General features: G+C 50.9%; 8 protein-coding genes across 8 annotated transcripts; 3 read left to right on the plus strand and 5 right to left on the minus strand.

The window, feature by feature from the left end:
- Window positions 1–184: 184 nt before the first annotated feature.
- RPC11 (DNA-directed RNA polymerase III core subunit RPC11) lies at window positions 185–718 on the plus strand (the record flags this gene model as incomplete). Its single annotated transcript, XM_041693641.1, has 4 exons — window positions 185–197; window positions 252–461; window positions 528–622; window positions 683–718. The coding sequence occupies 4 exons, from the start codon at window positions 185–187 to the stop codon at window positions 716–718; spliced, it is 354 nt and encodes a 117-aa protein (XP_041559551.1).
- Window positions 719–1,946: 1,228 nt separating this feature from the next.
- TEF1 (elongation factor 1-alpha) lies at window positions 1,947–3,658 on the plus strand (the record flags this gene model as incomplete). Its single annotated transcript, XM_041693642.1, has 5 exons — window positions 1,947–1,951; window positions 2,033–2,103; window positions 2,162–2,359; window positions 2,419–3,425; window positions 3,557–3,658. 5 exons carry the CDS (start codon window positions 1,947–1,949, stop codon window positions 3,656–3,658), a joined length of 1,383 nt encoding a protein of 460 aa, XP_041559552.1.
- A 705-nt stretch (window positions 3,659–4,363) lies between these two features.
- Window positions 4,364–4,816, minus strand: APUU_60407A (uncharacterized protein; the record flags this gene model as incomplete). Its single annotated transcript, XM_041693643.1, has 2 exons — window positions 4,364–4,735; window positions 4,805–4,816. 2 exons carry the CDS (start codon window positions 4,814–4,816, stop codon window positions 4,364–4,366), a joined length of 384 nt encoding a protein of 127 aa, XP_041559553.1.
- Window positions 4,817–5,520: 704 nt separating this feature from the next.
- Window positions 5,521–5,742, plus strand: APUU_60408S (uncharacterized protein; the record flags this gene model as incomplete). Its single annotated transcript, XM_041693644.1, has 1 exon — window positions 5,521–5,742. One exon carries the CDS (start codon window positions 5,521–5,523, stop codon window positions 5,740–5,742), a length of 222 nt encoding a protein of 73 aa, XP_041559554.1.
- A 1,339-nt stretch (window positions 5,743–7,081) lies between these two features.
- APUU_60409A (fungal specific transcription factor domain-containing protein) lies at window positions 7,082–8,624 on the minus strand (the record flags this gene model as incomplete). Its single annotated transcript, XM_041693645.1, has 2 exons — window positions 7,082–7,309; window positions 7,359–8,624. 2 exons carry the CDS (start codon window positions 8,622–8,624, stop codon window positions 7,082–7,084), a joined length of 1,494 nt encoding a protein of 497 aa, XP_041559555.1.
- A 490-nt stretch (window positions 8,625–9,114) lies between these two features.
- Window positions 9,115–10,418, minus strand: APUU_60410A (DUF3500 domain-containing protein; the record flags this gene model as incomplete). Its single annotated transcript, XM_041693647.1, has 2 exons — window positions 9,115–10,190; window positions 10,238–10,418. The coding sequence occupies 2 exons, from the start codon at window positions 10,416–10,418 to the stop codon at window positions 9,115–9,117; spliced, it is 1,257 nt and encodes a 418-aa protein (XP_041559556.1).
- A 189-nt stretch (window positions 10,419–10,607) lies between these two features.
- Window positions 10,608–11,711, minus strand: APUU_60411A (putative short-chain dehydrogenase/reductase family protein; the record flags this gene model as incomplete). Its single annotated transcript, XM_041693648.1, has 2 exons — window positions 10,608–11,446; window positions 11,513–11,711. 2 exons carry the CDS (start codon window positions 11,709–11,711, stop codon window positions 10,608–10,610), a joined length of 1,038 nt encoding a protein of 345 aa, XP_041559557.1.
- A 725-nt stretch (window positions 11,712–12,436) lies between these two features.
- On the minus strand, window positions 12,437–14,335 carry APUU_60412A (uncharacterized protein; the record flags this gene model as incomplete). Its single annotated transcript, XM_041693649.1, has 1 exon — window positions 12,437–14,335. The coding sequence occupies one exon, from the start codon at window positions 14,333–14,335 to the stop codon at window positions 12,437–12,439; it is 1,899 nt and encodes a 632-aa protein (XP_041559558.1).
- Between the last annotated feature and the right edge of the window lie 259 nt (window positions 14,336–14,594).

Raw genomic sequence — 14,594 nt, forward strand, 5'->3', positions numbered from 1 at the left:
CTCAGTGGTCACTCGACAGGGCGGTGTATATAATTTTCTCTCCGCCATCCGCGATAAGGCTTCTCACCCTTGCGGCGTACAGGACATTGCTGGCGGCGTCATCTGTGCTTTGTCGAGACAGCTGCAGTGGTGATTACTTGAAAACTCAGTTACGAACTTTGAGCATTTGATTCTACGGTTTAAGATGCCGTTGACATGTAGGCAACCCCGCATTGAGCTCGATGAGCCTCACTGACAAAGACGCTCCCTAGTCTGCCCCAACTGCAGCAATGCGCTGACAATATCACGCGCCGATGCGACGCCAAAATACCCCATAGGAGTCAACCGGTTCGAATGCCGTACCTGCCCCTACCAATATGTCCTCGAGCAGTCCTGGTTTGAAAAGACGCCCATGAAGCAAAAAGAGGTTGAGGCAGTATTTGGAGGCAAGGCCGAATTTGAGAATGCGGATAGGATGGCCAGTAAGTCAAAATATTTGTTCTGGCGCAGCAATGGGGTGGATGGATGCTGATCTCGATGTCTCGCAGCACAATGCCCCGCGGAAGGCTGCGATGGCGACCGTGCGTACTTCTTCCAACTGCAGATTCGAAGTGCAGACGAACCGATGACTACATTTTTGAAGGTGGGTGCCTGCCTGGACGGATACCTTGCATGCTGCATCGTGTACTGACGGGGTCGATAGTGTACTGCCTGTGGTGCTCGGTGGAGAGAAAACTGAGCAGGCGCGTTGCAGCGATGCTACGCAGACGGGTTATTTGACTTTATTTTAATTGGGCTATGCATTGCGTTCGATATACAAGCGAGGCGAACATGGGATACGAAACGGTCGATGTTTGGTGTTTTGATGTGCTGTTCTAGCGCCTTTCTTTATGAGTGCGCGTCAGAGAGATACCCCTCACTGCTGGAGTTAATACAATTATGCCTAGTCGACTTGAATAGCATCTACAAAGGTTATATTGGTCCGAGTTTTTAAGGATAGATGAAATCATGTTTCCGTGGTCGGCTGGTATCGTCTAGCTAAGAATGGATGGCTCGGATTTTAGACTTTTTTTACTTTGTTGAGTCAAGCATTTTGCGGACGTGCTCGCGGGCTCCCAACTGGGTTAAACTCGGGAAAAAGCAAAGAGGCGGCTAACGAGGGGCAGCCGACTCGCACATCCCACCTGGGCTAGGCAACATAGGAGGGGCGCAAGAACAGGAAAAATTTTCGCACGTTCATATCAAAATTTTTGTGTTAACAAAAACATCATTGTTGCGGTCTATCTAGCATTCTACGTAGCTACGTATGCTGATCTCCTTGACGCAGTGGATCGAGCAGCGCCACTCGGTCGCTCCGTTGCAGTTTGCTCGCGGACAAATAGAAAGGCGGCAACTTGGACAGCCGCGGGGTTGTGCTCTACAGAGAGATAAAGCCGCCATCCCACCAGCACTGCGTTGATGCCCAGCATTTCAGTCCGAGAACCCACCTAGGGGCAATAGCAAGTAGAGAACGAGCAAAACAAATTTTTTCTTCCGCTAGACCACGAAATTGAGGGAGGGAGTGGAGTAGAACCAAGAAAATCATCGTCGCTGGGTTGTCTTGCCGGCCGGCCTGGGAGCAACAGAGCCCAAAGGAGCGAGAAGAATTTGCAGCGGTAGTGGGGCAGATTACCCCTCCATGTCCAATGACAAAGGCGGCCAGCCAAGGGTTTGAGCCCGCCCGCTTAGTCGTCGTCCTCGCTTGCCCCTCCATAAAAGGTTTTCCCCTCCCCCTCCCACAAAATTTTCCTCTCCCTTCCTTTGCTTGTCCGCTTCAGTACGTATATCTTCCCCTCCCTCGCCTCTTCTCTTCTTTCTTCTTCCATCCTCCTTGCTAACTTCTCTGCTCAGCACCTCTACGCATTAATTAGCCGTAGTATCTGAGCATCCTCCTATCTTCATAAAACACACTTCACACAACCTTCAAAATGGGGTAAGTTGCACGAGCTCGTCTTCCATCATCCCATCGTCGCCTTGTCGAGCAGCTTCGCTAATCTGTTTTTCTCATCAACAGTAAGGAAGACAAGACTCACATCAACATCGTCGTTATCGGCCACGTCGATTCCGGCAAGTCGACCACTACTGGTAAGCCGTCAACCGCCTATCCGACCGTCCTTGACCCAAGGCTTACATTACCGTCCAGGTCACTTGATCTACAAGTGCGGTGGTATTGACCAGCGTACCATTGAGAAGTTCGAGAAGGAAGCCGCCGAACTCGGTAAGGGTTCCTTCAAGTACGCTTGGGTTCTTGACAAGCTCAAGTCCGAGCGTGAGCGTGGTATCACCATCGATATCGCTCTCTGGAAGTTCCAGACCCCTAAGTATGAGGTCACCGTCATTGGTATGATGTCCTGTTCTCGCGTGTTACTATCGAAACATGTATCTAACATGCAACTACAGATGCCCCTGGTCACCGTGACTTCATCAAGAACATGATCACTGGTACCTCCCAGGCCGACTGCGCTATCCTCATCATTGCTTCCGGTACTGGTGAATTCGAGGCTGGTATCTCCAAGGATGGCCAGACCCGTGAGCACGCTCTGCTCGCTTTCACCCTCGGTGTCCGTCAGCTCATCGTTGCCCTCAACAAGATGGACACTGCTGGCTGGGCTGAGGCTCGTTACAACGAAATCGTCAAGGAGACTTCCGGTTTCATCAAGAAGGTCGGCTACAACCCCAAGTCGGTTCCCTTCGTCCCCATCTCCGGTTTCAACGGTGACAACATGCTTGAGCCCTCCTCCAACTGCCCCTGGTACAAGGGTTGGGAGAAGGAGACCAAGGGTGGCAAGGCCACCGGTAAGACTCTCCTCGAGGCCATCGACGCCATTGAGCCCCCCGTCCGTCCCTCCAACAAGCCTCTCCGTCTTCCCCTCCAGGATGTTTACAAGATCTCTGGTATTGGAACTGTCCCCGTCGGCCGTGTCGAGACCGGTACCATCGTCCCCGGTATGGTCGTCACCTTTGCTCCCGCCAACGTCACCACTGAAGTCAAGTCCGTTGAGATGCACCACCAGCAGCTCAAGGAGGGTGTTCCCGGTGACAACGTTGGTTTCAACGTGAAGAACGTTTCCGTCAAGGAAGTCCGCCGTGGTAACGTCGCTGGTGACTCCAAGAACGACCCCCCTGCCGGTGCCGCCTCTTTCACCGCCCAGGTCATCGTCCTCAACCACCCCGGTCAGGTCGGCGCTGGTTACGCCCCCGTCCTCGACTGCCACACCGCTCACATTGCTTGCAAGTTCGCTGAGCTCCAGGAGAAGATTGACCGCCGTACCGGAAAGTCTGTCGAATCCGCCCCCAAGTTCATCAAGTCTGGTGACGCTGCTATCGTCAAGATGATTCCCTCCAAGCCCATGTGTGTCGAGTCTTTCACCGACTACCCCCCTCTCGGCCGTTTCGCCGTCCGCGATGTAAGTTTTAGCTCCTGTCTTTGTGCCGTCCTACCCCAGTCACGTGTCATATCTTGGCACCCGCCCATCACATGACCTTCCACCATCATCCCACAATCTTGAGTGTTCTAAAAGCTAATAAAACCGAACAGATGCGCCAGACGGTTGCCGTCGGAGTCGTCAAGAGCGTCGAGAAGGCCGTCGCTGGATCTGGCAAGGTCACCAAGGCTGCGCAGAAGGCTGGCAAGAAATGATCGGTTAATTCGTTTTCTATGCCGTTATGACTTCAAAAAAGCCTTTATGAATGAAAGAAATGGAATTAGACTTGTTATGTAGTTGATTCTACAATGGAATATGGTTCCTGAATTTAATAATAAAACCTCGTTTTGTAGACATTGAATTGACAACAAGCATCGAATTGACAACAAGCACTCTGTTCGTCGTGGTCGTCTACTATGAACAACTTCTGCCGGCGAAGTTACTGACGTATACGACAGTTAGTTATGGTAGTTTTGTCGAATCATCCATCGTCAACTTCCTATATAGAATACCGACTGAACCTGCTGGCCATGGATCGAAGGGAAAAGAATAAAGTCAAACAAAATAACCCGGATAGGAAACAAAGGTCGCATAAGACAAGTAAATCACAACAACTTTTGGTCTGAACTTCCGACAATACTGGGGCTTGACCAGTGTTATGGCGATGGCACGATTGCGCTTTTTGGTCAGGATTTTGAGAGCCGCAACATCACCGTGGCTTGTTTGGGCCTCGATAATCATAAGAACTGGGAGAATCACACCTGACATCACCAGATTCCAAAGCGGCATCTACTTTCTTTGCTGCTTTTTGCGCTCTGCCGGCCAACATTTTGGCCTGCTCTTTGAGAGTTCTGACTTTCTCAGGTTTGTCCGGTGTCTTCCTGTGATTATCACGGTACCGCTTGTTGGTTAGCTTCTTCTTACTCTCGCATCTTGGCCCGGTATTCGTCAGACTTGATACGCTCGACATGTCTGGCTCGCCAGTCTCGGTTGTTCACTCTCCTGTACTGGCGAAGAGCCTCCTTCTGTTCCCTTGTCATTTTCTCTATCCATCTGATGTATGTAGCATGCTGCCGTTTGGCCCTGCGTCGCTTCTCGGTGATGGTTGGATCCTCGATACCAGTAAACGACTTTGGCTGTGTTTGGGGTAGCGCCGCAATCTCAATTTGGTCGATTTCGTCGGGATCTCCAATGGTCTGGGGGTCGTCAATATCACAGGGGTCGTCGGAGTCTTCGATCTCACTGGAATCATCCAAATTTTCGACTTCGTATTCAACAGCCAGGTGGGCATGCTGACGGGGCGTAAAAGGAGGCCATGGTCGGTTGGAACAGCGCCGCTGCGGCTAAAGGATGACACCAACATGGATCTCCATTCTCTCCAAGTAACCAGATAGGTTTAATGGGCCAGGCTGCTAGTTCGCAAGAACTGTCGCTATCCGAATAGATCCCAGACTCCGGCTTGGACTACGGAACGAATGCTAGCTCGAGGCTGGCGCGGTGGATTTACGGCTGAAGGCCCACCAACAAAGTGAGACAAGTCCAGACCGTCACCAGCAATTCCTCCCCGTTCTCGACCCCAGTCGTAAGATTTCAAATGCATACAAAAAGGGGCCAAACTCAAAGTCTCAACTCGCTGCAGGATCTCAAAAATCCGTCCCAGTCAGATGTGCTGCACTAATGCCTAACGCCTAAAAGGGCGCGGGGGGCCTGAAGGACTTCAAGGGGTTAGGGCAAGGCTTGTCTCACCACACGATGAGTGGCTGCGGCGACTCAGCCCATCTCCACATGGACTAAGAAGCTTGGAGCACTGAAGATATGGATCAATCGGGCTATAGTTCCGGTCCTCGTCTGGAGACACAGCCGATACGAATCAGCCATTGAGGATTGGACGCTACCCAAGCGCAAGGCCCAGCTGAATACCGCAGCATCGAAGGCTCAAGGCCGCAGAAGGAGAGAAGCTATAAGCAAAAGCTATATAAAGGTGCTAATTCCCACGTAAAATGGTGAGAATAAGAAAACAGCTCCATCAATTCAATCCAATTCCATCGCATCCAAAGCTACCCAGCTCTACATCACCATGAAGATCTTCAGCATCATCCCCGTCCTCGCCTCCCTCCCTGCCCTCTCTGCGGCCTACGCCTCAATCGGTGGCCAGTGCTCTGGTAACTCATACGACTGCGCAGACACTTACCACAGCATCGCCGTCTGCAACGGCGCAACCTGGCAGGTTGCTGCCACTTGCGGTGACAAATTCTGCATCTGGCCGGCTGGTGAGCTGTCGCCTCGCTGTGAGCCTTAGAGACTTATAAGAGGGTCGTGTTTGAGGTATGTTTGTGTTGTTCTTCCGAAGTGGACGGTTCTTAACCTTTTGCTTTTGTACATGGCCAGCTTGTATACCATTCCCAGCCTTGCCAAAGTTGGATCTAACGCCTCTTTGGAAATTGTGCCTTGTCGGACTGGAGGATATTCTATTCGGACGAACGCATCCTGGGATGGAAGGACAATATTGGTGTATATAAGATATAAAAATAAATCAATAGTACAATTCAATAGATAGCCGTCTTCTCCCTTTTGCTTTTCTTGAGGTTCTTTGGGTCTGGTACAAGACACTTGGCTGGCCTGTCTGCGCGGCCCTTTTCCTTGGCAGGTAAAAACAGCCGTGACGGCATATGCGGAGATGCTGGAGAAGAGGATGCGCCGTCCATGGACCGAAGAGGGTTGCGTGGAAATAAACAGACTGCGAAAGGGCTAAGCAAGTGCTGGGTTTTATATCCAAACTAAAGAGCGAGCAGAAAGCTCGATTCATGCAGAAGATTCAAAAGACTTAAATCGTGAAATAAAGAGTGTTTTCATCGCAAAGTCTTCAATATCCGTATTCTATGGAGAACTATCCAGAACTATTTCCTTTCTCTTTCCTTTACCTCTCCTTTTCAGTATCCACCAGGCGTGCAGAGGTCATGGTACAGAGGTCCGGCTTCTCATTACAATGGTTATTTCCCACTCTAAATTCTGACTGTACTCACTGCAGACTAAGACCGGGGACTGAATACAGTACATCGACTGCCGGGCGTCCCAGACTTACCCCGACGCTCATTTTTATCAGCAGTATGCTCCTAGTACCTTGATTATTTAATCGAATCCAGCAGCGTATCAACGGTGAGGCTGCTGAATCTGCCACGCATAAACCATCCGAGGCGTGGAGTATCTTTGCCTGATGATGCTGGAATGTCAGCAATATGTTACAGGTCGGATACTATATCCTGAGTCTGAGTTAGGGTTGATCCATCACGTGAATTGCAACTGGACGTACAATTTACAAGTTCCGAGTTGTAACGAGATAGAAACGCTCTCGCCGAGGGTCTGCTGAGTTGGTTTGTTCCGCTGTTAAGCATATCGTACGATGAACTTTGGTTTAGTAGGTGGCATGGTAGCATTTTGTGTCTACTTTGACTCCGAGCCTATCCATCGTCAATACGACCTTGACAGCCAAATTGCAGATTTAGACTCTCGTAAGAAGGGTAGATTAACTATGGCAGTAAATCAAAACTAAATATTATTAAGTGGGATCTAACCCGAGAATAGCCGCCCTGATGTAGCAGCCGTAGCTCTATCAATGTTAACTTGATTACCAAAAACCGTTAATAATAAGATTTGTCCAACTCAATATCCCAAGTCGATGTGTCCGAGAAATGCAATTCCGAGGCATCACCAGTCCTCGGGAGAGGCTTTGCTACCAGCTCCTGATCAACCATTACCGAGAGAGCCTGCTCCGTAGCAGGATCGATGTCATCCGATATTGAGGACGGGTTTAGGGAGAATGCGAATCGACGAGCGTGGTGCTCATAAAAGTCACGAAGGTGTGCTGTCTATTCAAACATTTAGTATTGGTGTATGAACTGGCTGGGCAAACCGTACCGTGTTAACAGCGTGCGGCCAGATATCTCCAAGCTGCTCTAGAATTTCGAGGCTCCTATCGAGATATTGGGAGGATCCCGATCCTTTCATATGACGCGGTTTTGAAGCATCAAAATGCGATGCCACGGACACTATGCTTCCAGCTATGGCAGTCCAGTACGGATAAATGGCTGACTGGCTTGTGATGGCTCCAGATTTGCAAGCGTCACCTATGAGATCCAAAAGTTGCCGGGCATGGTCGTTGGCAGTATACAAAAGACCTAAGATAAAACTAGAGCACGCAGTATTTGATCGGAATGGCTCCAAGCGCTGTCGCGCAAGGAACGGGTGGTTTAACAAACAATGGCATAAATGATATAGCATGTGGGCGACGATGATATATCCAGCATCTGATCGCGGGACCCTGTCGATATTGGTGCTCAATCTTGCAACAGATACGATTTCAAAGTAGGCACCTGCACGGGACAGCAGCGAGGTCAAACTAGAGAATTCGGAATTTGCGTCCCAAAGGGGGACCTGCTCTCGATATTCTTCGCAGCGGACATGCCGCACGCAGCGGCCAAGGATCGAAACCATAATCATCACAATGCAACTTGCGTTCGGGCTTTGATCTTCCTGAAAATCCCAGGATATAAGCTCGTCGAGAGTGACCATGTTCTGCCACTCTCCTGCACGAAACGTATCGTCGTCACAAGGAAGCTGTAGCGTGCATTCATCGTCTTGAAAGCTCGGGAGTGGCCGTGACTTGCCACAAGAAACCATCTTGTCGGTGACATAGACTGACCAAAAAACACGGCGCTGCTCTTCTTGCTCCTCGAATGGTAACGAGCTAGAGGGTTCAACCATCAGTCGCGAAGCCTGGCAAACGCGAGTCAGTAGGCCAGTTTTCACGAGCGCGGAGCCAACTCGGCCAGCGGCATAGTCTAGCACGACCAGAATATTCAGTGCCTGTGCAACCTCAATACGCGGATTCTCAATCGGCGAGCTTTCATTTGCCGTGAGATGCTCTGCCGAAACTAGCATCCATGACTCTTTCGCATATGCTTCAGCGGCCTCATTCCTCGTTCGGGAGTAATAAGGATCTGACGAAAAGGGAACTGCAGAGGCTAGCACGGCCAGAAGTAAGTAGGCTGGCAGTGTTCCCTCATCAAGCTTCCTTCTGAATGAAGCCTCATGCAGAGCATTCGACGAAAGATCATGTGCCTGAAGGAAAAAGGTATCGACGGTGGATTGCACGACTGAGGGAGGTGGGAGGGAGGGGTCCATTGTCGAGACAGAAGATGGAAGGTCAAAACAGAAACAGAAAGAAGAAACGGACGACGGAGGAGCCTTAGCCAGCAAGAAATAATCACCCTCGAAGCACAAAGTGATCGGTAGAATTCCCAACACGGGGGAGCCGCCACCGACGCGGAGAGCTTCCCATGGATTGGACGCTATGAGCGAGCTCGGTACTTCACACAAAGAACATGAAAAGTTTATCCAGCTGATCAAGAGGGAGCTTGAATACTGGTCCAGCTCCTGATTTGCGGTTGGCGAGTCGGTTCTTTGTGAGGGGCAGAGTCCAGACATTCCTTTGTTCCCGGGAGAATGACACCAGCCATCTTGGGTGGTGACTGCGTACTTTTGTCAGGAGCTTTGTCTCGACTCTGATCCTTGGAATGAGAGTCGACACTGAGGTCATTCATTGCACCGAGCATCTCCGATTTATTTACATCACTATATACATGCTATATACAAGCCTGGATCTACACCAACCCTACCAAACAATCTCCTTCCCATTCAGCCCTTCTCCGGCTGGAATCAGCGGCCTCAACGCAACACCGTAATCTCCCGCATTCGGAGTCCTCAGAAGCGTATGAATATGAAATTTCCTCGGCTCCTCATTCGTCAAAATCACCCCCGAGTGGTGATCGAACTCGACGAGAATCACCGGGCTCTGGATCCGGAAGTAGAACGGGTCGGTGTCTGCAAACCCTCCGATCCAGGAGAAGTATGTCTCGGACTCATATCTTTGGACTTGGTTGATTTTGAGCGCTCGCGAGTACGCAGGGAGATAGAGGAGGTATTGCTCCAGGATCCCGTAGAGCGTCGACTTTTGTTCTGCGGTGAATAGGGATACAGGGACACCCTCGTTGGGCACGATGCGGTTGTCACGGTACGCGCCGCAGAGGTGTCGCTGGTCGTCACGGTTCCAGCGGCCCGGTGGCATGGCCGGGTCCTTCATCTGGGTATATGTTTGCGCTTTTGACTGTAGGTGGCTGGGGAGTGATTGCATGAGTTGGAGACCGAGGGCTTCTTCGGCGTGGAGGATGCGGGTGCCGCTGTAGGGGCCCGAGTCGATTTCGTTTGGCTCGGCTCCTGTGAACCACGGCGAGGCGATGATCTGGTTCTTGTAGAGGAAAATGTTGAGGCAGAGGTGGTGGCCGTAGAAGGACCACCCCCAGGGCCTTGTGGTGGAGGGGTTGCCGAAGAGGACAAAGTTGTAGGAGAACTCATTCATGACGCGCGGAGACTCGACGAGCTCGCCGAGGAAGTGGTTTATGCGCATCGCTTTGAGGGCTTTATCGTAGCCTTCTGGGGAGAGGGTGGATTCGAGGATGGCGAGAATGGCGGAGCGTACTGAGCTATTGACTTCGTCAAGGCGAAGACCCTTGTTGCTGAGAAGGAACTCCGGGTTCGACCATGTCCGCCATTCTGGTGAATCGATATGATAGCAGAGACTTCCTTTTTGTTCGCTGCTAAGCAGTGAGAAGAGATGTGTTGTTGCTGCGACGATGTTGTCGATGGGGATTTGTTCGTCTTGAAGTTCGAATAGATTTGGACGGACGTTTCCTGGAATTGTCAGCCCATACCCACAATAAATTGTCTTCTTTCAGTACCATCGGTTGTTACACCCTTGAAAGGCTCCTGGAGCAGATCCTTCCAGTGCATATAAAGGGCATGCAGCCATGGAGGAACCCGGCCGGTCTTGAAGGCTTCCGCGTATTCGTGCGCATCCTGAGTGCGCATCACCTGGAAGCGGGGGTTGCTTAGATCGGGGAGATATTCTCGATACGACATTTTGTCTATTTGGAGAATTGATAGTCGGCTGATGGGGTGAAGTTGGGGGAAACCCGGAGTGGTTTTATAGAACGGACGACAGTTCTCCCCACAATCCCCACGTGGAGAGCGGCAAACGGAATATCCGACTTGGAGTGATATACCAACATTACCACTATATAGTAACTCACTACGGAGTAGACTCTATCTTTAATTATGCTTGGCGATTTCGCTCTCCGTCCACTCCCAAAGTGCCTTCGCCATCCCCACATCCCCCTCGTACGGCGATACTCCCTTCGCTGCGATCGGAACATAGTATCCGCCATTGACCAGATTCTCCCTCGGTGTACCTGCAGCCCAAATCTGCGTCAAAGCTCCTGTACGAGGACTACGGAAGAATTTCGCCATAAGAGCAACACTGAAGTTGTAAATATCACCAGCCTGTTTAGAATGCTGATATAAATCGGTCCCCACCGACCCGGGATGGACTGAAACGGACAGGATTTCCGGATGCCGCCGAGCCAACTCCGCAGCAAAGAGCACATTCGCTGCCTTGGACGCACCATACCGCGTTGGCCAGCCGTGAGCCATCAGGCCAGAAGTTGAGGTTATAACATCGTATGATGGCGCGCTCTTCCCCGCTAACGAGCTTAGCGTGATCACTCGGACGTCCGGGGAGCGGGACACGGTTTGTCGGAGAGTGGAGAGGAGCAGCTTCGTGAGGAGAAAGTGGCCGATGTGGTTCGTGCCGACGTGGATTTCGTATCCTTCTTCCGTGAGGGACGATGGATTCCCCATAGTCCCAGCATTGAGAATCAGAGTATCTAGGCGATCGCATTCGGAGTGGAATTGTTCTGCGGCCGCGCGGATGGACGCGAAGGACGCCAGGTCCAAGGGGATGTGTCGGATGTCTGCGGGGTAAGGGAGAGCTTCCTGGATCGAAACGATCGCATCTTGAGCTTTTGTCGCGGTTCGTGCAGCGAGGTATATACGCTCTGGGCGATGCCGGGCTAGTTGAAGGACTGTTTCTTTTCCGAGGCCAGTGTTTCCTAGAGTTGGGAAGAATGATGGTTAGACAATGCGGGGAAGGCTCTCTTCTGGTTTGGACGGCTGACCTCCAGTGACAAAGATGACCTTTCCTGGTTGATCGGGAGTATCACGCTCTGGATCAAAGGACGACCCTAGAAAACCCCCGGTGAGCTCGTTGAGCGTAGGACCAACGCTGTGATGAAAGTCCAGGGGGTGTCGAATCGCGTGCGAAGCGAGGGCGCCCAGCCCGACGACATCTTGGAAGGACTGGATGGGGTGAGACATTATAAGTGACCAAAAATAGATAAATATGATAAATATGAGGATAAGTATAGTATCCCAGCCTCCCGTCGGGAAACGGTGGTGTTTGAGGAGGCCATGATTCACGCGCGGGAGAAGTTGAGGAATGATGTCGATCCGCGGTTGGGCCACCAGACTTATACTTTACAGCTGTGAATGGACGGTAGCCACAACTCTAACTGTCCAAAATGCGCTATACACTTGATGTATGCTCTATTCTATGGCTCCTAGATTCTAATCGACCATGTCCGGTTTAAAGTCTACCCCAAGAGGCTATCCAATTGTCTGTCCTCCGTGATATGGCCGAGGCCCCATGTTCTATATCTCCTAGAATGTCTTCGTCGCGATATCTTTGGAACTTCTTGTGCTCGCGACATGACCTCCCACGCTGTCGCATACTGTATTATTACCCCTGCAGCTATGTCGTGAAGCGCGAGGAGCTACCCCGACTTCCAGCTATGCAAGGTGACGAAAAAGCTGCTTGTTCAACGTGAAACCGCAAATTGCGCATCATGTAGCGTACTTTTGAAATTGCCCCGCAAAGGGTTCAAGTGTATCTCTTCGGCATTCTGTGAGCATATTCGGATCGCAAATTTCCTGATCTCACTGGGCCTGATTGACCAAGCACATAAGCCTTGAACGCAAAGTGATTAGCCGTGAGTTGCTGACTTGCTCGTGATTTTGCCTGGATCGTTTTGCCTGGATCGTTTTCAACGTGCTAGCGGAAAGCTATACCAGTCGTCCATCCAGTTTCCTGTATTTGAAGGCCAAAGCTCTCGAAACACCTCCTCGTATTCGCGTAACTCAGTGGACTTGTTGGCCAGCATTCTTCGCTTTCGACTCCTTGCTCCCAGCTCCTGCACAATGACTCTGTCTTCTTCAGGACACATGGTAGAAACTCTAGAGCACTTCCACTGCCGTTTCATAACTTCAGAAATATCCAAAAAGCTCTCTGGAACATTCATCCCCATATTAAGCCTTAAGCTTTCTATGTGAGACCCCTTGGCAATCAAAGAGAATATTCCCCGAGCTAGCTCGCCATCGACCGCCATGTTGATAAAGATGCCCCGGTAATAGCGGCTTTCCACTTGCCAAGGGTATGCTCGATTTGCGAATTTCATTGCATTATACACATCCAGTTGGAGCGATAATTGCCGGAGTTGCGGTAGCTCTCCAAGCGCCTTATATATCGCTTGTTCCTCGCGGTCACCAGTGCTTCGTTGTATCTGGAGTCTCAGATCATAAAGATTTTCGCAGTGCTGCCTTATTTCTTTGATTTGTGTAGGCGTAATGACAAACCGCGCGACTAGCCGGTCCTCTGATGGATACAGAGAAAGCATCCGTAGTGATTTGCCGTGATCGAGGATGGCTTTGAAAGACCTTTTTAAGAAAGGACCGGACATATGGATAGCCTCAAGCGGCCGAAGGCTAGAAATGAAGGCGCCAGCGGCTCGATCCAAGGGAGAAACGTCATATTCGTTTCTAAAATTGAATATGCCCAGTGACAGCGTTTTCAATGAAGTAAACTCGCAGGTTGCGGCTTTGCGAAGCATGTCTTTGCGGACCCTCCAAAGCTGTAGGCTGCGAAGACGTGAGAAATTGACCGTCTTTTCCCACATTTCGAAGCGGGTCAAATTGGCGGGATCCAAGCTTAGACCCTCAAGCTGTCCATAACCACCCAAGTCCTTTTCTCGGATGTCTTGAAGCAGAAGCTTTCGGGACAATAAGCCTTCTTTTGTCAGACCTCGAGTCATCGGCCGGTACTTGAACCCGGGACCGCTGTCAATTACATACAGATACTGCAAGCTCGGCGTGAGGCCTCGAGCCATCAACCGTGCTGCCTCCTCGTTGTGGTTCCGGTAGTCGTCATCGTGTGCAACGGGTATAACAGCGGTAGACAGGCTAGAGGATGTCACGAGAGAGTAGTCGTATTCATCGACGTAGTCATCTTCGTCCTCGTCTTCGTCCTCCACGTCATATTCATCCTCTTGCTCTTCCTGTTCTTCCTCCGTTAAAAATGGCGGATCGAGAGCTTTGATATGAAGTCGACATCGGGGGATGTGGAGATGAAGGGCCTGCAAAAGACACTCTGGCAGACGTCGCTCACACGCATAAGCCAGGTCCTTGAGACCGGTCAACTTGGCCAATAACCTAGTCAGCGGCATCCAGACACCCTCATTCTGATCCTCCTGTACACCCAGGTGATAAAAAGGGCCTCGGAGAATATGGTCATATCGTTCTCCCGGGTTCGTAAATTCGTCTTCAGAGTCCTGTTCTGCGTATGAATTCTCCAGCAGAGCGGCAGGGGCGGATGTCTTCGCATTCTCCCAAAACGGGGCAATTCGACCTTCAACACTGAGATGTCGCACAGAACCAAATGCAGAGTTCCTTGCTAGAATTTTGTGCCATGTTTTCACGTCGTCCTCGAGGCCTTGACGCGTTTTGACTCTTAAGCGGATTTCCCGGAAGCGCGCCTTGTTTGATGCTGTTTGGCAGTGTTTGTTTGTTTGTGAGAATGCGTAAATGCTAGGTTTGTATCCAGCTGCGACATAATCACATATTAAACTGAGGGTCTCCAAGGGGAGAGTGTTGAGTGTGGTGGTGCCCATGTTGGAAGAAGCAACGTTGAGTGTTTGACGATGACGTTGCGGCACATTCGCGATCAAACCCCGCAGGCGCTCACTGTGTTTTGCATCGTTTCATCTTATCAGTTACCCAATGTGCCAAATATGCCAGGCAGCAGAGCAGGACTCCGAATCTGAGCTGGTGCAGGATGTCAAGTAGGACAGGTCCGATCGCCGCCAGTCGAGACCAGAAGCGAGTTTCCTCGGGATCGGCCCGACTACTCCTCTATGGCCTGGCAACTGT

This window comes from Aspergillus puulaauensis, chromosome 6, assembly GCF_016861865.1.
Source record: "Aspergillus puulaauensis MK2 DNA, chromosome 6, nearly complete sequence".
Lineage (NCBI taxonomy): Eukaryota > Fungi > Ascomycota > Eurotiomycetes > Eurotiales > Aspergillaceae > Aspergillus > Aspergillus puulaauensis.